Source organism: Podarcis gaigeae, assembly GCF_964106915.1.
Source record: "Podarcis gaigeae genome assembly, chromosome: 3".
Taxonomy (NCBI): Eukaryota; Metazoa; Chordata; class Lepidosauria; order Squamata; family Lacertidae; genus Podarcis; species Podarcis gaigeae.
Window position 1 is genome coordinate 81,749,333 of NC_139680.1, and position 24,505 is coordinate 81,773,837.

A 24,505-nucleotide genomic window follows, 5' to 3' on the forward strand; every position below is an offset into this window, starting at 1 on the left:
AAAATCGTTCCTAGGTTGCAAAAAAGTACAATGCAGGTACAAGGCTTTGCTTTCTTTCATGGCCAGAGATAAATCTAATAACTATACATTCATTTCTGTATTTGGTGTCTTTCTATACTGCATTTTGAGCGAAAACAGTTAGAAATGTGACATTTTAGATTCAGCCAATGAAAACGGAAGCGCGAGACAGGTGTTCCCCTTGCATGGCGAGAATCACATGACAGAACACTGGGGCTGGGTTAGTGAGATCCAACCCTTCTGTTGTACTTCCACCACCTTGCCTTACCACCCTCCGCGAATTGAAGGGCAAACGGGTCTGCAGTAGGGAATCCAATGCATTTGAAGAGTTTTCCTGTGCAATGTAGAGCCCAAATTGTGTATGGTTCTAAATCACAATGGATAATACAACAGGGTCCCCAATACAGGCATTTTCCTGGACAGTGGTGGGACTGTGGACTAGGATGTGGGAGAAGTGGCAGAACTACTGGGGAGTCCCCCTCATCCTATGAGCAGAGAAACCCCTGAGTAGGGCTAGAGTTGCCCTCAAGTTAAAGCAATACATTTGCAATGGATCCATTGGACATGTCTGTATCATACACTTAGAATCATAGAACGGATACAATCAGTTGAAAGCTGCACCCTGCAATTTCCACCCATTAGTCCTGGAACAACAGAGAGCAAGCCTGCTCCAGCCCTTCAGTTATTTGAAGACAGCCATCATCTACCCTTAATCTTCTCTTTCCCCAGGCTAAACATATCCAACTCCTTCAATGATTCCTCATAGGATGTGACTTCCAGATCCTTTGGGCTGGGTGTTCATCAGTATGTGGATGATACCCAGCTCTACCTCTTTCAAATCAGAACCAGTGAAGGCGGTGAAGGTCCTGTGTGAGTGCCTGGAGGTGGTTGGAGGATGGATGGCGGCTAACAGATTGAGGTTGAATCCTGACAAGACAGAAGTACTGTTTTGGGAGGACAGGAGGCGGGTGGGTGTGGAGGACTCCCTGGTCCTGAATGGGGTAACTGTGCCCCTGAAGGACTAGGTGCGCAGGCTGGGAGTCATTTTGGACTCACAGCTGTCCATAGAGGCGCAGGTCAATTCTGTGTCCAGGGCAGCTGTTTATCAGCTCCATCTGGTACGCAGGCTGAGACCATACATGCCCGCAGACTGTCTCACCAGAGTGGTGCATGCTCTGGTATCTCCTGCTTGGACTACAGCAATGCACTCTATGTGGGGCTATCTTTGAAGGTGACCCGGAAACTACAACTAATCCAGAATGCGGCAGCTAAACTGGTGACTGGGAGCGGCCGCCGAGACCATATAACACCGGTCTTGAAAGACCTACACTGGCTCCCAGTACGTTTCTGAGCACAATTCAAAGTGTTGGTGCTGACCTTTAAAGCCCTAAACAGCCTCGGTCCGGTATACCTGAAGGAGCATCTCCAACTCTATCATTCTTCCCGGACACTGAGGTCCAGCGCCAAGGGCCTTCTGGCAGTTCCCTTGCTACGAGAAGCCAAGTTACAGGGAACCAGGCAGAGAGCCTTCTCGGTAGTGGCACCCGCCCTGTGGAACGCCCTCCCACCAGATGTCAAAGAGAAAAATAACTACCAAACTTTTAGAAGACATCTGAAAGCAGCCGTGTTTAGGGAATCTTTAAATATTTAATAGGTTATTGTATTTTAGTGTTTTGCTGGAAGCCGCCAGAGTGGCTGGGGAAACCCAGCCAGATGGGCGGGGTCTAAATAAATATTATTATTATTATTATTATACCATCCCAATCACCTCTCCCTCTTCAGCTGGTCAATGTCCTTAAAATGTAGAATCCAGAACTGTGGCCTGAACAGCTCTTTAACTGGTTTAATCATTCTTCCTTCTCCCATGAAACTCTGGGACCTGTAGTTGTGTACCTCTCTAGTCATGTATTCTAAGCACTGTTCTCATGGTCTCCCATTCCTAGAATACTTGGGGGAAGCAGAATGAGTGGATACATTGTGTGACTCAAAGCCAATTACTCTCCCTCTTCCTCAGTCCCCATTTGTAAAATGGGAATCATACCACACAGGATAGTTGCAAGAGCAACCTTAAATTATTTTATATGCAAATGAAAAGGAGTAGTGAGGTAGTTTGTAGGATCAAAGGAAAACTGTGCAAAAAAAATTATCAAATAATAAAACCTCATGGATTTTGTATTCTGAACGCATGGCAGACTAGTCATTTAACTGCTTCGAATTAATGTACACTTCCCCTCCTGACTACCTAGGCGAGAATTATTGGAAGCATGCAAGTTCCTATGATGTGTATAATGAATGGAGGTGTGTGAGTGATGCTTGAATAAAAGTATAAACATTCCACAGGTGTCGGCCAGTTGGGATGTAAACTGAATAATCTGCAGGGGCTGGAGGAGGAGTTAATCATCCTAAGGTGATTTCACATTTCCGCCATTTAGAACTTTGCTATGTGGAGCCATAAGTTCAGTGTCAGGTGTTCCTATGAAATCCTATAGCAGAGCCCATGCTCAGGGCAACGCTTGAAAACAGCTGACACTCTGAATGAGTGTTTGTGACACTTTCATGGCAGTGCTTTAACAAGGGCTCTTTTCATGTGCAGCCCAGGCTGGAGCCGATTCAGCTTCAGTCAGTGCACCATGATTAAGGATGGAATACTAGTGTCATTTAGCAGTCCTCAACAGTGTGATAAGGCAAAGGACAGACTAACCACACAAGCAATAGTCATGCAAAGGTTTCATCTAAGGGTAGCCAACTTCATACCTTCCAGGTATTTTTGGCTACAGCTCCATCATCCCTGGCTATTGGTCATGCTTGGTGCAACTTATGGGAATTGTAGTCCACAACATCTGGAGGGACCACACTGACCACGCCTGAAACAGAGGATGCCTTCAAATACAGTAGAAGACTGTCTTCTGACAGCCCTTAAAATAGAGGGCAGTACTGGCTAAAGCAGGAAGCCCTGCAACCCTACAACTTGAATTGAGGGAACACCTCCAAGTAGTAGCCAGCAGCATGCAATCCTTGCTTGCAAAATGCAAGCTTGCTATACTAATGTTTAATATTTACTAGTGATACGTGTGTGTTCTACTTTGTTCCCGTCTTTTCTTCTTTTATAGGCTGAGCTCTGCTTATATTCACAGATACAAAACTACGTCTGGCAACTGCTTTTCTCTACCTTGGAAGCAGATGTGTAGGACTAACTTCTAAGAGGAAGGCGATCGAGTTGTTTATAGCCATGCAGGTCCCCCAAAATGGGATCTATACAGCAGGCAAATGTATACCTTTTTAATGGACCAACTAATTATTCAGCAGCTGCACACTTTCAAACCTTGCAACTGAAAGTTCAGCTGAAAACTCACACCTTGCTTGAATGGTGTATTTTCTTTTGCCATTCCAGTTTTATAGGCTATGAAATTTGACACACTAAGCCACCTTCTCTGGCCAAGCTGTAACTGAATCAACAATCCTGATAATTTCTTGGCTCTCTGAGCCTACAAAAATGCATGCCAAATCAACCATTGAGTCTCTAAGGTGTCATATGAGATTATGCCCAATGGTCTGGCCATGTAAGCCACAGCACTGAGAAATGGGATCCAAAAGAGTGACTTATTTCCTTGCACCAGCAAAGGGGTCCATTGTCACAACAGCACTGGTAAATGCCCCCATGTCATAGATTCAGTGGCTGCCCTAATCATTTAACCATTTGTCTTTCCTAGAAAGATGCTCGGACTGGCAGGCTGTATAGTTTGCAACCCATAATTGCCTAATTTTCCTTTTTGGAATCAGAGGGACTTTTGTCTTGTTCAAGTGTTAAACAAATCTCCTCCGTCTTGGTGGGCTTTTCCTTTATTGTACTGTTTCAGCACCATTTAGTATAGTTCCAACTAAAGGAAAATGCTCATCTTAAATGTTTGCACATTTTGTTCTGCCTAAGCCATATAAGACCCACACAGGTATAAAGGCTCCAATATCACATCTTGTGACCCTCTAAACCGACTGCAGCCAATCATTCATGCTTGGGAACCTCTTGGAACTGCAAAAACAGAAATTATCAAGCGCCTGGCAGACTACAGTGTGGAAGTTGTGGCTGTATTACTAGCTGTGCAGGTCTGCTGTAATCAAAACATATGTCAATCTACCTCTCAATCACCTATTCCCATACTAGGCATTCTCTGAATCCCATATAAAACTATATTTAACTTCCAGCCCTGCATGCAAAGCTGAGAGTGTTTCCAATAAGCCACTTCCTCCAACTATTTTTAAAATGACCATAGTCCTACTGTTTATTATGCTATTACTGAAGCAGCTTTATCACCAGTCTAAAGAGAGAGAGAGAGAGAGAGAAGGAAAACATCTGCATCTGTAAAAAAGATTGGGCAAACTTACTCCTGAAGATTAGTGACAGTAAACCACTTACATTGCCCTAGATAATCACATCATGCCCATAAAGAATTTCTGTTTGCACATGTAATCCACAGGTGGAAATCAAATACTGAAAACCAGCACCTCCATTTAAAAACATAAGATTAGCCATGGTCAAACTGCTTGTGAGATTAAACAATCCACTGGTAGAAGCTCTTTAATCTTCCAGCTCCTTCAAAGGGCATTCTAAAAGTCAGACTATCAATAACATAATTTAAAAGGAAGACATTCTGTGGCTTAGGTGTGGTTTCAAAACATCTATTTTCTTTTAAATGTTAAAACTTTCCCAATATTATTCTTCAAAAGAAGGAAAAGACTGTTGCTTTAAAAATAAAATCTCTTTTCAAAGAGATATCTGATTGTGTGATCAGTGTGTTCAAAGTGACCACCTTTCCAGGTTTTAGGGCAGTTTCAGCCAAGTGGGCTTGTGGGTCATCAATGCTATGAATCAGAACTCCTGACCTGTCACACATCTTCAGAGTGCCCCAAATCCGCTACAATAAGTCAAAATCTCCACAAAAGCATCTCTTATACGAAGTATGGTTGCTGTTTAGGTGCCAATACTGATACTCTGGTGTGATAGAAGCAACATGAAGCAAGTAAGGAGGTAAAAAAATGCCTTTTGTTGGGTCCCAGGATTTATCTACACAAGGTTTTGGAATGGTTGTATGATTCTCTAGATAGAATTACAGACTGGTTTTGTTTCTCCCACACCTATGTCCTTCCAAAAAGCATTCACCACTGACTTCAACCTTAGAATGTTGCTGCTGCTGCTGCTACTAATATTATTTAGTCTTTAAATCCAACAAAAAGAAAACATGTTTTTTAAAAAAGCATGTATAGTATCCATTCAATGAAAAATAATTTCAAAAACCACATCCTTCTGATAAATGTGTCAGTTTTAAAAATAAATAAGCAGACATTGGAAGGAACTAGGGTACTCTGAAAGGACTTCAAGAAAGATAACCTTAATCTACTCAAACAATAATAAACCAACCACAGATGAATGGTAAGAAAATGAGATTTTTAAACTAAGTGAGGAAGAATTTGATATTTTATTTTTACTTTACAGTGAACCTGATTAAAATTCCAAGACTCTCATCATGAAGTCAAGAACAATTGCAACAATATTTGGTAAGTAACCAAGTAAGGGGCATACTTTCATATTTTACAATCTCTGCTTTGTTTGCTTGCTTATATATAGCCCACCCTATCCCACAAATTCAGGTTGGGTTACACCAATTCCATCAGAAAAGACAGATGAGCCACTCTCTCCAAAAGGGTTTTAAATCTAAGATAATTGATATACAAGGTTTGGAGCAACAAAGGTAGATTGTAACAGTACTGATGTTTCATTTGGAGAATTTTAAAACCAGTATAAACAATAAGAGGCTGCAGTCCTATACACCAGGGTTATTGGAATGATGGGACTGCAACTCCTATCACCCCTGAATTTTGGCTGCAGTGCCTAGGACTGATGGAAGTTGGGGTTCAAGGATTTCTGGAGGACATCATGTCGGCTACCCGATATAAGCACACAACCTGGGAGTAAGCAGCATGGAACTAAGGGAAGCTAATCTCTGAGTACACATGCATAGGATTGCACTGTACATTCCAGAAAACATTCAATGTCATGCAAACTGATGCTGCAAATGTCTGCTTCCCTCACATTGTCCAACTTGCTCTGTTCCAGCTCTGTTGCTGACTTGTATCTATGCCACCAAGGAAGCCACAAAGAAGAAAAAGTCCAAACTATGTAAGTGAAAATAGCAATGCACCTGACTGATGGAAGATGGGAGCTTTCAACCTCAACCCTGTGTGAGAATAGAGAGAGGCTTCATGTGTGGTATTCACTACACATCTTGCGGGCATATCAGATCTCTTCCGCTTAAAGCAAGTTACCAAAACTGAAGAAAAGTGCTGCTTGATCAGGACAGAGGGCCATCTAGTCCGAATCCTGACTTACTCTTCTTTGCCTAAAAATGTACACCACTTGAGTACTAAAAACAAAAATGGCATTAAGTGTATATGAACAAGCAGCTGCTGACATAACACTTCTGTGTTAATTGCATGATTCAATGCTACCAAGAGCACCAATATTAAAAATAACATTCCATTTGTGCCTTCACAGATGTTCCTCAGATCGACTGTGACATCAAAGCTGCAAAGATCATCAACCCTGAATTTATCGCTAAGTGTCCCTCTGGATGTCAGGATGTCAAATATCGTGTCTATGGCACCGATATCTATGCTTCTTTTTCCAGTATATGTGGCGCTGCTATTCACAGGTCAGCAGAGTTGCCCTTCGATCTAAGACAGGGCACAGAACCACAGGGCAATGGAACCACAGTGATGGATTCCATGTTTGGGCCTTGGTTGGTCGGTATGTGCTGTGGGTAGAACTCATTGATCTTAATTTGGAAACTCTGAAATCTTTTTCTTGCGCATCAGGGTAGATTAAGCACGTGGAAGTGATTCACATCAGAGGTTTAGACTAGGTACATTCCACCTAAGAATTATCCTTAGTCCTGTAATTATAAAGTAGCTTGCCAGATGGCTTTAGCACTGCACTGTGGAGTTAATGAGCACCAGAAAGCACAAAAACACACACACAACAACAACAACTATCTGTTGGGTTAGAACAAGTCCAGTTCTGAGGGGAGTCTGGAGAAAATGTGTAAGGCACCTGGAATTGTGCACCTGTGTGGGTTAGGCTTGCCATTCAAAAGCCATTCAGCATTCTAGGGTGTTTCTGAACTGAATGCCTTATTTTTGCAGTGGTATAATTGACAAGTCTGGAGGGAAAATCCTGGTTCAAAAGGTTGCTGGACAATCTGGCTACAAGGGTAGTTTCTCCAATGGCATCCGATCGTTGTCTTTACCACGGTGGCGGGAGTCCTTCATTGTTTCAGGTATTTTTATAGCTAATCTCTTTGAAAACTAAAAATCAAATGATCTGATTATTGATACTGAAACGTTGATACACAACCATTCTGGAAACATAGTTCTATGATGGGAAAGTCTCAGCATCCTTAACTATAGTCCCCAGGATTGTTTGGGGGCAGTCATGACTGTTATCAGTGATATAATAACATTTTAAATGTATAATGCAGATGTGGTTTAAGTCTGCAGGGGTTATCTGGAATAATTTTGCTTTGGGGTATTCTTTCAAGTAATTCAGACAAGCCAGAGATTGAAACCAGTCTGAATCACTTGAAATTCTTCCCCTCTATTCAGTAATTCCCACTGCAAATACAAAAATTGCAATAAGTCATCTGTGAGTGACATCTAAATAGCAAGCCAAGCTAAGCTTGAGCAGTTGAGCCACATCCATTGCAACTGAGCTCATTGTCTACAAGCCAAAAATAATGGCATTTCAAAGTTTAAAACAAAAACCATACTGGCAGCGTGTTTCCACTTAGCAAACAATTAGGAGTGTGGGATTTGCCAGCTTGGCCAATCAGGATCTGTACAAAGACCCATAGAAAAACAAAGAATTAGGGCTAGGAAGCCAAGCTAGAAAGCAGGATATTGTGAAGCGTGAAGAAGAGAGGCAAGTTCACAGGATTCAAATGATGAGCACGCTAGGAGGTATGCAAATTGGCTGGTACTCACTTTCAGAGTATTGAAATGTGCTGGCTTATGTGCAAACGAATAACTCCATTCAGATCAATGAGAGCTCCCTGCTAAAGTAACACAATCTGTTCTGGATGTCTTTGGGGAAGTTATGGACATTATATTCATCTTAGTTTTCCATGCAGCAATTAAAGTATTCATTTGAAAAATGATGAAAACTAACTACATTGCCAATTGTTGTTTTTTTAAAATGTGTTTACACATTTAGGGTTAAAACGAAAAACCAAAGAGTAGAGGCTACATGGCAAGCCAATCTAATTCACTCCCTCTGTTTGATTAATTACATGCTTAGTCTTGGGCATGTTGCAGTTTTATCACACATCAGCCTGAATTTCAGAGTTGTGTATATTTAAGCCCACTGAAATTAAGGAGCTTGATAGTGCAGTCCTATACATGCCTACTCAGATGTAAGCCACATTGAGTTCAGTGGGATTTACTCCTATTAGGTATATTTTATTTATTTATTTACTTAACAAAATTTACATACCACTTGATTGCAGTAAAACATCTAAGCATTATACATGAGAAATTAAAATTGTAAGATCAAATTCAGTTAAAACAGATATTTAAAAAGAGTTAAAATTAAAAATAGTAATTTAAACACATCTACATGTCTGGCTAGGTCTGGCATATGATTGCTTGTTGCTATAAAAGTGCTTAAGACATTTACTTACCACTGTAAATGTTAAAAACATTTACCGTTTCTAAAAATGTTGCTATATAATGTAGTTTGATGTGGGAAATGTCAAGAGGTAACATGATGTGGCACAATGAAAGGTTTATGGTTTGTACCAGACTATAACTGTCACAATCTCCCATATGTGGTTTAAATGTGAACTCAAATGTAGCTTACACACACACTGAATTCTTTCACTATTATCATGGTTATTCATGGGCTCTAATAACAATCTGTAATGAAACAGAATTTGATTAAAAATTATGTATGTGGTAAATAAGGGGAACCACCTAGAGGCATGGGGTATTTTTGTGAGGTAGTGTTTTACTTGCATCCATGACATAAATCTTGGTTAGTTCAGTGGAATAAGTTTTGTTATGTTACCCTTGCAAACAACCACCACCTCAGGAGACATGAATGGCAAAGCAATATGAAGTTGCTTGTTCTTTAATATTAAAGCAGTTTTACGCATGAAAGGTACTAGCCCACCCACATGTTCTTTTGTACCACAGAGCAGCTGGCATGGCAGATCTTGCGGTGAATAACTGAAAGCCCTGGGGGAAATTGCAAAGGTCTAATTACCTGAAGGCTGATTTAAGAACTTATATTATGCTAAATATGTATATCTTATACTGCATTAGATATATGCTGTAGATCTACTGGATTAAAATGTGTTTGCTTTATTGCAAGGTCATGTACTCTCTCCAATTTGGCTTTTCTTGTTTTTGTTTCTTTGTTTGTTTTCCACAGAGGGCAAACCCAAAAAAGGTGTGCAGTACCCATCAACACTTGAATATTCATCTTCCTCAAACACACCTGTTAAAGGCAAGTGTGTGTGTGTGTGTGTGTGTGTGTGTGTGTGTGTGTGAGAGAGAGAGAGAGAGAGAGAGAGAGAGAGAGAGAGAGAGGAGAGTGTGTGTGTTGTGTTCTTCCATATACAGCTCCACCTGCACTATACATTTAAAGCAGCATCTTACTGCTTTACGTAGTCATGGTTTTCCCCAAATAATCCAGAGTCCTCAAATTTGTTAAGTGCACTGAGAGTTATTTAGAGGCCCTATTCTCCTCTCAGAGCTTTTAGGGACTGGGAGCAAAGGCTGCCATATGAGACTCAGCAACACCATGCCAAGTGTCCAATAAAGCTGGTAGCAACCACCACACACAAGCATCCCAAAGGAATGTGCGGCTGACACTAAATTCACAGCACCTATACTTTTGCATCTCTGCAAATGGCAGATAGCATTTTCTTTGATATTAATTCACTATATTTCTATACTAATATAGGAGGTTCCCAACGGAAAGAGTATCGGACAACTGCAGTGCCATTACAAACTACACAAGGTGCATTTACAACAGCAAAAGCTGCTATCAGGACAACCGAATTTGTCAGCACAACTCCAAAGCCAGCAACAATCCCAACTACAGTCACGACAACCATCACTATCCAGGCAACTACTGGTGTAGCTACAAAGCCTCCAATTGCGATTCACAAGGTCAGGGACATAGGTGAGCAAAATGGCAGAGGTCATAGTGGCTTAACAATGTGTTTGTGCTATAACAGGAGTGAAGAAATTTCAACCTGTGGATCTAGTTAGGCCTCCCCAAGCTGTCACTTATAGTGTGACAAGTAAAATCTCAGCACAGCTAAATTCAAAAGGAAGACTCTGGCATGTGTTCAAGCCAGGTTGTGAATTCATAAAACTCTGAAGTCAAGCAAAGGCTGCAAAGGATTGGATTTATAATTTACCTGATGCCGTAGGATGGGATATCAGTTTAGTCGACAGTTGGGTGGCCATACCAGGCAGCATGTCAGTATGCCAAGTTCAACGCCTGAGGGTCAGTTCACACAACCAAAGTCCAAAATCCAAAGGTCAGGAAACAAGGTTCATGGTCATGCCAAGTCCAAAGTCCAGTAGTCGGGATACAATACAGAGTCAAACCTGAAGCTCAGTCCTGTGGCGGTCCAGAAACACCCAAATCAAGGCCCATCAACATGGGCAGCTGAGAAAAAACAGCCCCTCAGCTCTGCTTCCCTTTTGTAATTTCCATGCTGATTGCAGCATCTGGGCTTGATGAGGCAGGTGACCCTCACCTGCTCCAAGCCTACTTCAGCTGAGCAATCACACCCCGTCCTCCCAGAGCTAGTTAGCCCCACCTGGTCAAGTAGGGAGCTGGACTGTGGGCCCTTGCCTGTCTCAGCCTCCTAGAGTGCCACTCCCGCTGCTCCTACACCTCAGAGCTTCTGTATTCATCCTCCCCATCCTCTGCTCTTACTCTTACTCTTACAATTTAAAGAAGGATCATCATCTTCACAGAACAGTGCACTTTGGCCATTTGTTTTCCATCGCCTCATTCTCTGTTTTGCATACTGATTTTTCTCCTTTTCCATTTGCTATAGTGAGGGCTTCTCTGGTTTGTTCTTAGGGAACTGTTTAGGGAAGATTTAATGTTTAACAGAGTATTGTATTTTAATATTTTGTTGGAAGCCATACAGATGGGCGGGGTATAAATAATAAATTATTATTATTATTATTATTATTATTATTATTATTATTATTATTAGGTTCTAGCAACGTCCATCCAGCTTACTCCTCAGTAGCAGCTGTAGCATCAAGTAAGTACAGAGGCAGTGCATTGTCATATCACGACTGCAATCCTAGGAAGCCCAGGGAAATCAGTGGGTTTATGTCTGATTATACACCATGGGAATGTGTTTAAATGGCCATTGTTTTATCTCTTTCACTAAGGAAAAAGTAGCTTAAGGAAAAAGTAGCTTCAGTTATCCCTGTTTTATAAGATGTTCTCCATACCTTCCATCCATGCCATAGAACTACAGTTCCCAAGGTTCCCTGGAAAAAGATAATGACTGTTCAACTAGTTTGAATCTTTCTTGTGACTAGACCCATCTCTACATAACAGGGGTGGGGAACTTTTTTGGACTTCCATGTGCTGTTGGACTCCAGCTCCTACTAAGCCACACTTGCTGAGACTGATGGGAGTTGGAGTCAAACATCTAGAGGGGCACAAGTTCCCCATTCCTGCTAAGTAATATATATCTCTCTGTAATTATTGTTTCATAAATCCTATATTTAATCTCAGTTGGTAGAGCCTGAGAATCTTAATCTCAGGTTATGGGTTCTGAGCAGAATTCAAAGTGTTGATGCTGACCTTTAAAGCCTTAAACCAGGCATAGGCAAACTCAGCCCTACATATGTTTTGGGACTACAACTCCCATGATTCCTAGCTAACAGGACCAGTGGTCAGGGATGGTGGGAATTGTAGTCCCAAAACATCTGGAGGGCTGAGTTTGCCTATGCCTGCCCTAAACAGCCTCAGCCCAGTATACCTGAAGGAGTGTCTCCACCCCCCATCGTTCTACCTGGACCGAGGGCCTTCTGGCAGCGCCGAGGGCCTTCTGGCAGTTCCCTCACTACGAGAAGTGAAGTTACAGGGAACCAGGCAGAGGGCCTTCTCGGTAGTGGCACCCGCCCTATGGAATGCCCTCCCACCAGATGTCAAAGAGATAAACAACTATATGACATTTAGAAGACTTCTGAAGGCAGCCCTGTTTAGGGAAATTTAGAATGATTGATGTTTTAATGTATTTTTAATCTTTTGTTGGAAGCCGCCCAGAGTGGGGAAAGCCAGCCAGATGGGTGGGGTAGAAATAAATTATTATTATTATTATTATTATTATTATTATTATTATTATTATTATTACTATTATGGGTTTGAGTCTCATGTTGGGCAAAAGATTCTTACATTGCAAGCGGTTAGACTAGATGACCTGTGTGCTTCTATGTTAAAAACTAAAGGATTAGGACAAGAGTCTCTTACCTCCTGCAGCTATAAAATTATCACTTTTAAAAAGAAATGTCTTTTAAAAATAGTTTTGGGAACTGCAAATAACATTTTCTGTTTTAATGCATATTTTAGGGCAGGTTCAAGCTGTACAAGGAAGAACCCAGAATCAAGGTATGTCCTAACTTAAATGGATATATATTTTCTTCATTTAAGCTAAGTTTAGTTTAAAGTAATCATATTTACTAATTACAATTTATTCAAGTTTATGTGTTGACCAGTAAAATATTTTTAAAGCATTCAGAGGCAGTTCCAGCCATGCAAGTAACAGAAATATCGCTCGACCTAATACAGGTAAAACCTTCATATGATTTTTAAAATGTTTTCCGGTTATAAAAAGCAGCAACCAGAGCCCACTCTTAAAGACGTTCTCTTGGAAGTTAGTTTCCCTGAGTTACCTACAATTACTACTTAGGAAATACGCCTAAGAAATACTGGATACAATTTAGCCCAAGTTAAGAATTTTAATTCCCTGTTACTTCAGTAGAAGATATTGAAACACATGCTTGACTCTCCCTGTGAAATGGCTGGGATTTAAAATAAAAAGATTTGGCTGGATTGCAGCCATTCTGATTTTGCAGCATTTCTGTATTGTTATTATTTATTAAACTTATATACCACCCTATACCCACAGGCCTGTAGTGGTCTGCTAGTTATCCTCTAAAGTTCAAACTACTTGAGTCAAGTTATTTTGTAGGAGTTGAAATCCATAACCCATTTACATCGCCAGAGCAGTTCTAATAAAGTGAACAGGACTGGCCTGATTAAATTATGTATAGATTGCAACCCAAGCCCAAGAAACGTCAATTGACTTCCGTGTGACATTATGATAGCATTTCAGGCTGTAAATGCTGAGGGGCAGAGTGCCCATCCTATTAAAAATTGCTGAAGCTAAACTGTCTTGACGTACAGGGAAGTCCCTATTAATACTACCCCCATTTTAAAACTGGTGGTTCTTAGGTAATGAAACAGACTCACCAGAATTATGCCACTGTGTATTAAAGTTGACCCTTTTGACAAACCACACAGGTCTTCAACGGCAAGAGCCAATTGTCTCATTCCGGAAGCCTTCCACCTCTCCTGCCAATCTGGGTAAGCTTCCCCATAAACCAAGGCAGATTTTGACAGGATTTGTCACCCAGATTTCTCTGGGCTTGTTAGTCTGAACCAGAAGCACGACCTCCTCTCACCTCGTATGCAAAAAATCTATTGTTTTCAACAGAGCAGTGCTTGAGTCATCTGAGTATTCTTTTACATCCAGTTCCCTATGTCTGGTGCTCATTTCAGGCAGTTTCCTATATATAGTGGTGCCTCGCAAGACGAAATTAATTCGTTCCGCAAGTCTTTTCGTCTTGCGAGTTTTTCGTCTTGCGAAGCACGGTTTCCCATAGGAATGCATTGAAAATCAATCAATGCGTTCCTATAGAAACCGCCTTCAGACCAGGTCCGGGGACAGTCTGTCCCCCGACCTCTTCTGAAGGCCGGTGGGGGGCGAAAGTCTTTGCTTCCCCCTCCCCCGCCTGCCTTCCCGGGAGAGCGGAGACTTCTCTGCTGTCCCGGGGCGATCTTAAAATGCTGGCGGGCGGCAGCGAAGGCAGCGCTGCGTTTCTCCGCTCTCCCAGGAAGGCAGGCAGGGGGGAGCAAAGACTTTTGCCCCCCGCCAGCCTTCAGAAGAGGTCCAGGACCTCTTCTGAAGGCGGGCGGGGGGCAAAAGTCTTTGCTCCCCCCGCCTGCCTTCAAAAGCCATCCGGGATAGCGGGAAGCGCTTCCCTGCTATCCCGGACTGCTTTTAAAATGCTGGCGGTGGGGAGCAAAGCCTTTCGGCCCCCGCCGGCCTTCCTGGACCTCTTCTGAAGGCCGGAGTGGGGGGAAAGGCTTTTCTCCCCACCGCTAGCATTTAAAAGAGGTCCCCGGAGATTTCCCTATGGGCTTTCTTCTTGCGAAGCAAGCCCATAGGGAAATTCGTTTTGCGAAGCGCCTCCAAAACGGAAAACCCTTTCGTCTAGCGGATTTTTCGTCTTGCGAGGTGTTCGTCTTGCGGGGCACCACTGTATGCAGAATAAACTTTAGTCTTGATTAAAGTATTGTCTCTAAGGGCCTGGTGTTTCATTGCAGATCTGTACTGCAACATATTCTTGACATGATCATAGTGCATTAGTAGAGGGTTTAGCCTGCTTTGGTTTGTTCTGCAGTGTTTCCCAAAGCTATCTATCACATTATTGCTATCTGGAGGGGCCGTATTGCAATAAAAGCAAAAGCAAAAATAAATCAGAACATTTCTGGTTTAAAAAGCTATGGGATTTCATCAGGAAGTGGCAAGATATGCGGTTATTGGAAATAAAGCAAAAACCAAAAAACCTTTGCAGATGCAAACAGTATTGAAAAGGAGGTCACATATGACTGCCCCAATAGCATCATGAGCACAAATCACCCGTCTCACATCACAGTATCTGCCCAAACACTGGAAATTGAGGCTGACAAAAAACAACACAAAAGGCAATTTCCATAGTGCATCAGCCCCTTCTTTGAGAAACAATCATTAAAAGAAATGGGACAAGCCAAAGACCCAGGAAACAGCTGGCTTGTCACTTTTTTGTTGTTGGAACAAACAGTATGAACAAAGCCACATAAGTACCCTCCTCAAAAGTTCATGTCAAAACTATAAAAAAAAATCATTTGTTTCTGGCACAGAATGTCTCTTAACTTAATATTTCACTTAAGGAAGGATCTGTCATATCCATGTCATGCTCTATTTATTCTGCTTCTTACATATACTTCTGCTTATTCTCACATATACTTCATTTTACAAAGTGTCTCGCCTAAAGGAACAGCATTTGTTCTGTTAACTTCAGATTGGTTTGGGTTAGTGGTTTGCTTTTGTTTCTTTTACTTTTAAGTAATTACTGTTTCCCCCCTCTTTTGTGTGGAAGCTATAGAAACAGACTTGTGGAAACTGGGATCAAGCCTTTTTGACACAGGTAGTATTACACAATGTTTTCTAATCACCAACTGTGTCATTTTAAGGCTTTCGATTGGAGCTGCATCTTTACCTGCCTCACACGAGACGTAGGTGGGCGTGGCTTGATAAGCCAAATTAGCACCCCTAATTGCAAGACCTAATTAAGTCCGCAGACTAGAAGCTCCCCCACTTGCTGCTTTAGGAAGAAATTACAAGGCCCTTTTTACATGAGAAGCATTTGCATGCTATATGCAAGAAATCTGCCTGTATGATCATCACACACATTATAAATTTCCACAGAAATGTTGTGAACAGTGGCTATCCTGAGTATGAATTGGGCGAATCCACACTTACTTTTTGGCCTGGGCTTTCAAGGCACAGGTCTGCACTTCAAAGCTATGTGTCCAAGCACTCTTTCTTTTGCAATTCACAATTTGGGTTTCCAATGGATTGGTATTTGTGCCAATCCAATGGTGAGGAGTCGGTTTTTGTGGGGAAAGCTCCAGAGCAAAAAACAGAGCCACTCCGACATGGAGCTTTAAAGTACGGACCATGCCTGGAAAATGTGGAGGAAAGGGTGGACAAGCCCTTTTGTGCCCATTTGGACAAGCAAATGGAATGTAGGAAAAGAAAATTGCATTATTATTATTATTATTATTATTATTATTATTATTATTATTATTATTATTTAGACCCTGCTCTCCTCAGCCAAGGCCAGGTTCAGGGTGGCTAACACCAAATATATAATACATTAAAAACACAAAATCAAACGATTAGTTTAAAATACAATTTGAATCACATTTAAAATCAAAATAGAATTAAGTGGGAACCCACAAATCATAACCATAGGGGTAAGGAATTAAAAGCTCACCAGGCCCGGCCACTCATGCTGGTCCCATATGGGCCGATTACATACAGGGTCCTATAGAAAGAAGGGAGTCGACTGGGCCCGCACCAAAGGCCTGGCAGAACAGCTCCATCTTGCAGGCCCTGCGGAAAGATGTCAAATCCCGCAGGGCCCTGGTCTCTTGCGACAGAGCATTCCACCACACTGGGCCAGGGCTGAAAAGGCTCTGGCCCTGGTCAAGGCCAGTCTAACTTCCTTGAGGCCCAGGACCTCCAAAGTAGTATTGTTTGTGGACCATAAGGTCCTCCACGGCGGGGCATACCAGGAGAGGCCTATATTAAGCTATGGCAAGAGAGGCAATTTGTTTTCATACATAGGTCTGCATGTGTGTGCTATAAAATGAAGCCTTTCTAAAAATCAGACAGCAGAGTCACAACTGAAACGTGAGGTTGGAATGATGAATCTGCAGATGAGGGGTCAACGTTATGGAGGATCCTGCCATACATGAAACAGAAAGGGATTTTAACTTAATCCGCCCAAAAGCAGATTCATCACATGAATCTTGTAGGTTGTGTAAGTCATTATGTTGCAGTTACTGAGTACATGTGCTTGTGAACACACCCCTAGTCCTATTCCATAATGTTTTAGCTATGCTTTGCCCTTGCTTGTTTGCTAAAGTGGGAGAGTTGTGTGAGGATGGGCTTGCATAGGCAATGCATCCATATACCCAGGTCAGAACAGCCAACAGGTTTACATTTCCAAGTTGAATCTCAGCACATGTATCAGGATGTTAAGAGATTACCATCAACAGAAAGTAAAAACACTCTAAATGTTCAGGTGGATGTCTGGATATCTATTTGCAGGCAAGATTATTCATCACACAGCTTGAGGTGAGAAAAGGGAAATTTTCCAAGGGACCAGAATACAATAAAAAATTAGCTCAGTGATTAAGTTTGATGCATGCTGATTATCACTTCAAAGAGAATTATTTTTAGTTTGTATGTGACAAGTATTGCCTGAGTGGAGATTTAATGAGCCTGGACAGCTGTGACAACTCAGTGGTGAAAAAGCTTAATTGGCTTGCAGTGAAGCACCAAGGCACAGTGAGGGAATATTCCCAGGACTGACAATACAGTCTTCAAGCCAGCCTGGGAACCTAGAAGGGCTCACTAGAAAGGGCTGCCTTTTCAATGTATTGCCTTTTCTCAGTGATACATGATGGGTGGCATTTTTATTAAAAAGAACTATATAATTATCTAATTGCATTCAAGCAGTGGCCTGAAAGCCAGGCTGCAAAGGAAAGACTTTGCAGCCTCAGCTTAAACTCAAACAATCGCTGCGGCTGCAAAGTCAGAATGAGAATGCACTCCCGACTCTTTTTCAGCTGTGAATCGGCACCAAATTCAAAAAGCACCAGACCTGCCACGGAAAGGAAGAATTAGGAGTGCAGCTAGAGCACACTCTCAGTGCTTTCTTTTCAGTTTTATCTTGTGAATTTACCTGTCCATGACACCTGGTGATGGATGGGGAGGGTAAAGGGCACGGATTGAGCCAAGCCATACTGTGAGGTGAAGATTTCCTACTGCTGATCTAATTTTCAGCTTTCTAGAGGTGTAAAGTTCAAATAAAGATAAACACCACATGGACCATGTTGTTCATGTTTCAAAATGAAATTGTTGTGGGGTAAATTCCATGTAGGATGACACAGTGCATAAACAGAGTCTAATGTGCGGAACAGAGTCTTGTTAGCCCAATTTTGTGGTATGCCCCAAAGTGCAAGAATACCTAGTGATAATTTACAGTTCATTGTGGCGAGACAAGAATTTACAGTTCATTGTGGTGAGACAAGAACTCCTTTCTATGTTTCCTCATGGCACATGTAATTATCCTACCTCTTATATCAGCAAGTAGGGCTGTGAATTTTAATCAGTAGGTGAATGAACCACACATATAACAGCCTAACATCCATGAATTTTGAAGTCAAAAAAGCTAGTAGCTACCACTATATCTCAGATGTATGTGGTACATATTTTATTATTTATACCCTGCCCATCTGGTTGGGTTTCCTCAGCCACTCTGGGTGGTTCACAGCACATGTCAGAACATACTAAAACATCAAACATTTAAAAATTCCCAATACAGGGCTGCCTTCAGATGTCTTCTAAAAGTCAAATAGTTGTTTGTTTCCTTGACATCTGAAGGGAAGGTTTTCCACAGGGAGGGCTCCACTATTGAGAAGGCCCTCAAAAATATTATTATGTCATCATCTCATGCCCTTTGCATTTAATAACCAACAGTGTCATTATTGATCATTCCAGGTTTCAGTTCCAAGGAAGACGTGGTCCCCAAACCCCTGGAACCAGTTTCACAGGGAAACCCAAGTATGTGCACCAGTAAAGTATTGGCACCTGAGAGTCTGCCCTATCAAGGCTTCAGCCATTGGGAGGAAGGGAGAGCCTTCTTAGAGGGCTTCCCCATTGTGATTTCTGGGGGAAGGGAAAGAATGCATGTATCAGGGTTCAAAGATGTCATCCGGGTTGCAGTGGAATCCACATTTTGCTAATGAGCTTAATTTTTGCTGAATCCATTCCAAAGTTAGCTGAAGAGAAATCACCCAGGACTAGTTATTGGTTTTTACTGCTGCAGACTGAGCTGCTGTTTAACCTAGTTGTGATTTTCAAGATAATATAAACTGGATGTTTGAGGCACACATTTGCAAGAGCTGCAAAAGTTTGCCTAAAAATTCAGTGAAGCAGCCCAGGGTGTTACTCCTCTCGGCCCCAGACAGCATGCTCAACGGGCAACCCACCCTTTTAGCTAGAGGGTTTTAGTCCTGGAGCATAGGTAGGCAAACTAAGGCCCAGGGGCCAGATCCGGCCCAATCGCTTTCTAAATCTGGCCTGCGGACAGTCCGGGAATCAGCGTGTTTTTACATGAGTAGAATGTGTCCTTTTATTTAAAATGCATCTCTGGGTTATTTGTGGGGCCTGTCTGGTGTTTTTACATGAGTAGAATGTGTGCTTTTATTTAAAATGCATCTCTGGGTTATTTGTGGGGCATAGGAATTCGTTCTCCCCCCCCAAAAAAAAAATATAGTCTGCCACCCCAAGGTCTGAGGGACAGTGGACCGGCCCCCTGCTGAAAAAGTTTGCTGACCCCTGATCTAGAGGATCACTGGTCCCCTATCCTTGGTCTCTTGCCATGGTAAAACCATCAGGGGCTCCTGAGCAGGCATTATATATACAGTATCTGATTATACAGTAAGGTTTCTTTTTTCTGACCCAATATAGAATTCTATTTAAAATGATGCTTTATCCTAACTTAGGGGTTGAACTGCTATGTTGTTGGACTGCAGTTCCAATATCCATGAACATTGATTATGCTGTGGAGGCAGAGCATAGCCATCATGGGCCACAAGCCTGTTTATCCTCTCTCCCTGCCCCAGAGACATTAATTTCATTCTCAAAACGTGCCCTCCTAATTCTTGCTCTTAATGCCATCAATATCAATCTTAGATTATGGCTACTCAGGGACAAAATTTATGAATCACCTTTAAATAGCTGCAGGAAAGTGCTAATTTTCCTCCTAAAATAGCAACGCGGGTGTATCTGCCTCACCAGGTTTTATCACAGTTCTCCGCAAATAATTACTGGATTTTGTCAGGGGTTTGCTTCTGGAGCCAATCTTGTAATGAAAGGAATGTCATGCAGGAGCCAGGAACAATTTCAGCACACAGTACAAATCCTGAATCGGAGTAAGGAAGTTGGAACACACTCGGAACAAGATCACTCACAAAGGGTTTTGTAAAGGGCATGGGGAATTTTTGCAAGCCTGGCACCTCTTCAGTGAAATATACCTTTATTGGCACATCTGTCTTGGTGGGAGCAGTTTCAAAGAAAACCATACAAGAAGCCTGACTAGGAACAAAAACCATTAATTGCCATTTAGGCTTATCCAGACGTTGATCCCTTTCAAGGAAGAGTATTTTCTCAGCAGCTTAGAGCAAAAGAAGAATAGACTATTTCTTGAAGACACTCCTTGCAGGTCAAAATGAATAAATTTGGTTACTTAAAAAAAAAATAGAGAGAAGAGGTTGCTTTAGCTTTGGTGTTTGTCTACTGTTCTGCAAGCCAAAATAGCAAGATGAGTGAGGACATGTGCATTTAATAGACTACAATCAAGTTTTTAAATATCCAGACTGGAGAGGCAGATCTGAAAGCCACAAAGGAGATTATCATTCTTTGAATTACTTCCATGTCTGGCAAAATAGCAATTCCCACTTCAATAAAGAAGGAGGTTTTTTTGTTCCAGCACTAATTAAAGAACACTTTTTGTGTATGTGTTGGGGGTGTGTGTTTTTTTAAAAAAAAAATAGCTATACAAATCAGAATGCAGGAATGGAGAATACAACCACAATGCACACTAAAATGCAGGAAGGAAAGTGTGGTAAAACTTTCATGTGGTAAGACTGCTGCTGGACTGTAACACTTCAGACTTGGTGAGAGGGGGGTAGAACAATTGAATGCTCCTTCCTATAAAACACACAGTGCATATAGAAAATTAGCAGAGAGGAGAAAATTATACTGTCGCTAACTCACAATATGCTCATCTTATAGGTGCAAGGAAAATGTTGTTTATTAGTTTGGGTTCGTTCTGTGGAGACACAACTAATTATTCAACCTCACACCACCATCCTGAAGTAGCTCAGTCCGCATGAGTCACATATAAATAACTGCTTGTCTAAAGTGCCTCTGAAGTCCAAGTCTTGCAAAGTTGTCAAATCTTACACAATCATTTAATGACATGATTTGAATATGACTGCTCCTGATGTATTCAAATAGCCCACATGGAGCTCAACCCCATTATACATCTTCTGAGAAGTTGGCCTCATTAGGTTTAAATGGAATTTAGTCCCAGGTAAGTGTGCATAATATGGCTGTATCCTTAGGGTATGTGGGGACTCCTAAAAGTGCCTTCTGAGCTAAGGTTTCCTTTCAAAGGTCTGTGTGATTTCAAGGTGGCCTGTATCAGCTGAGATAGCAGAAGTAGAAGGAAGAATCATAGAATTATAGAGTTGGAAGGAACTCTGAGGATCATGTAGCCCAACCCCTTGCAATGCAGGAACATTGCAGTTGTCCCATATAGGGATCAAACCTTGGCAGATTGGGAACCATTGGTAGATATGGATGCAGTCTGCAGTAGATCGTTAAGGGTTTCTGACTTCTGATTGTCAAACCATAGCAACAGCCAAACAACTTTCCCCACCTGAAATGAAGTGGACCAGGAAAAGAGAACTTTTGGGTTTAAGAACTGCAAACTTGGTTCAGTTCTGGTAATAAAAACACATTTCAAAGCTCAGACTGTGCTCCAAGGCACCATGTTCAATAATCATGTTTGTCTTTTATACTAATTCTGGTTGGTAAAATTTGGGGTGGGGGTGGGGGAAAGAAAAGTATATTAAACAATCCTGAAGTTTGCCCAGCTCTGTGGATGGAACCTTTATAGAAACAGAATTCTTTCTGAACAGAAACAGAAACACCAATTCTTCTCTACATGCCAAGTAGGCTTATTGTTATCTATGTCAAGTGAAGCTTTGTAATCTTTGGTAAATTCTGTGAATGATTGAGTACATGCTCTGTTATGATTTGAGGTGTGTTTTTGTAGTCATGCAGGAAAAACACAAAATATATGCAAAAGGACCTCCAAAGTTACTGTAATCTATTCTTTTTTTTCAGATTGCAAAGTTGATTTATCCTTCCTGATAGATGGCAGCTGGAGCATTGGCAAGCGCCGCTTTCAGATCCAAAAACAGTTCCTCAAAAATGTTGCTCAAGCCCTGGATGTGGGCCCAGCTGGTCCTCTTATGGGCATCATCCAGTATGGGTAAGAGAGTATGATGTATTTTCATAACATCTGTGCTGCCTAACATCCATCTCCATGTCTGTGGCAATACCACAGAAACTTCTTGTGGCAAACTACTTAATACACTTTTTTTTTTTGTTCTACAAATTGAAGCAGATATGTATCTCACATTGCTAGACTGCACCAGCACTGCATCATAAAAATCATATATCTTAAGTTAGGACCTTGTTAGCTTTTTTGATATATCCAACCATGGTCAAAATCCAGTCTTAATCTCCATTGTCAGAAAAAGATTTCCAAATACAGAGATTCTTGATTGTTCCACAACCTTTCTGCAGATCACTTGAATGGAGTGTGTAGACCACAATTTGAGAACCTCTCTAATATCCCATACTTCAGGGATTATGTGAGTCCAACAACAATGGGGGAGACCGCAGGTTCCTCACCCCTCACCCATCAAGGGCAGTTGCCCCACCTACATACATTTTTTTTGTTAAATAATTTATTTTAAAAAGCAGCCACAAACATAGGTTTCACGTATGACATGTTTACACATTTCTATGAAAACACAGGAAATATTCATGCGAAATTACTATAAATTACAACTAGTATCATTAATGTGTTAAGAGTTAGTGCCATATTGTGTATGAACTTATTTTCCTGAGGATAACACAAGACAAAATTGCTCCATTTTCATTTTACGAATAGTGATGACCCTTCAACTGAATTTAACCTGAAGACCTATACAAACTCTAAGGATCTGCAAAATGCCATAGAGAAAATACTACAGAAAGGAGGATTGTCCAATGTTGGTATGTATCCTGCACAATACATCCACAGCAGTTTAATAATCAAAAGATGTTGGTATGCTAGATGTTCTAGGCAGATTGAGGTCAAGACCACAAACTGTCCTCACTCATTTCTGGTTCCTCTTCCCTTAGTTTGGAAAATACTTTGTCTTCCAGAGAATCAGGATTTAATATCTGAAAGTTTTCTCTGAATAGCTTGTCCCTTTCACAGTGCAAATATAGCAGATTGGTGAGACACCAACCACCATAGAGTTCCAAACAGAAATTAAAATACCCCGTACCTTAGTCAGTGCTTTTTTCCTAAAAAAATGTTTAGGGGTACTACCATTTCCCTACTCATATTGAAATACTGCCCCTCAATGAGGCCAAACTTAGATTCACAAAATGTTTAGGGGTATGTGTACCCCTGCTTCCCCCCAGAAAAAAAAGCAGTGACTTTAGTTCAGTATCCCTTATTGCAAATCTATTCCCTCTTTCGGCTTTTAAAACATATCAGGCAGAAGTTAGAGACACATTTGACCAAGCAAGCAAGGAAGGAAGACACACACATATAAGAAGATTCCACGGCAGGTTCCGTTATTGGACGAGGGATCGCATGCAGATGTGGGATGTGAATGCACAAATGAGATTTGCATCAACTTTGTTATGCACATTTGGATGTGAGGCAACCCTCTGACATAACATGGCCCTGGTGGGGGCATATATGTCCATTTCCATGTGGATAGAAAAATGTATCCTCAACCAGCAACTTAGATTGAATGTGCTTTTTTGCCTGTAACTAGATCTGGGCCACTGATGATTTGAGAGAATCCTCAAATTGTTGTTGCTCCTGTCCTCAATTTTATAGTTTCTGTTGTTAGTTATAGACAATAATAGGCAAAACAATCATACAAATGGCAAGGAGCTCAGGTTCTAAGAGATTTTAACGTTCCTTTTCATTGTTTTGCTCAGCAAGTTACAACTCTTACTTCCCCCCATCCCCATCTTCATGCAGGAAGAGCGCTGTCCTTTGTTAACAAAAACTTCTTTGAGGATGCTAATGGGAACAGAGGTAGTGCACCCAACGTTGCTATAGTGATGGTGGATGGGTGGCCTACAGATAAAGTGGAAGAGGCCTCTCGGCTGGCAAGGGAATCCGGCATCAACATTTTCTTTGTCACCATTGAAGGACCAGATGAAAATGAAAAGCAGAATGTTATTGAAACAAACTTTGTGGACAAGGTAAGGAATACATTGGGATCCATCAAGAAAGAGGCATGATTTCTTGATTCTGATGAAAGGTGGGATCCGAACTCTTCATCACATGTAGGTGAGTCAATATAAAAGTGAGACATCCTTGCCAGGCCAAAAACCCACAAGTATGAGTGAGCAAACTGGCTACCACTCTGTTCCAACAATATCCAGCAATAGCTATATCGTTC

At 41.5% G+C, this 24,505-nt stretch overlaps 1 protein-coding gene across 10 annotated transcripts in view; it reads left to right on the top strand.

Annotated features, from left to right (window-relative positions):
- The window catches only part of VIT (vitrin), a 37,171-nt gene that overhangs the window by 7,981 nt on the left and 4,685 nt on the right, over positions 1-24,505 (top strand). For 2 of the 10 annotated variants that reach the window (XM_083732347.1, XM_083732349.1), the window contains exons 2-16: positions 5,507-5,568; positions 6,128-6,190; positions 6,566-6,722; positions 7,213-7,346; positions 9,497-9,571; positions 10,031-10,252; positions 11,310-11,360; positions 12,683-12,721; positions 12,845-12,901; positions 13,637-13,699; positions 15,538-15,585; positions 18,732-18,794; positions 22,149-22,296; positions 22,984-23,087; positions 24,079-24,305. In XM_083732347.1, the coding sequence (XP_083588473.1) occupies positions 5,538-5,568; positions 6,128-6,190; positions 6,566-6,722; positions 7,213-7,346; positions 9,497-9,571; positions 10,031-10,252; positions 11,310-11,360; positions 12,683-12,721; positions 12,845-12,901; positions 13,637-13,699; positions 15,538-15,585; positions 18,732-18,794; positions 22,149-22,296; positions 22,984-23,087; positions 24,079-24,305 (1,482 nt within the window). In that variant the 5' untranslated portion in view covers positions 5,507-5,537. The remainder of the gene's footprint in view (positions 1-5,506; positions 5,569-6,127; positions 6,191-6,565; positions 6,723-7,212; positions 7,347-9,496; positions 9,572-10,030; positions 10,253-11,309; positions 11,361-12,682; positions 12,722-12,844; positions 12,902-13,636; positions 13,700-15,537; positions 15,586-18,731; positions 18,795-22,148; positions 22,297-22,983; positions 23,088-24,078; positions 24,306-24,505) is intronic. The other 8 variants (XM_083732350.1, XM_083732351.1, XM_083732352.1 and 5 more) reach the window with 5 other exon arrangements.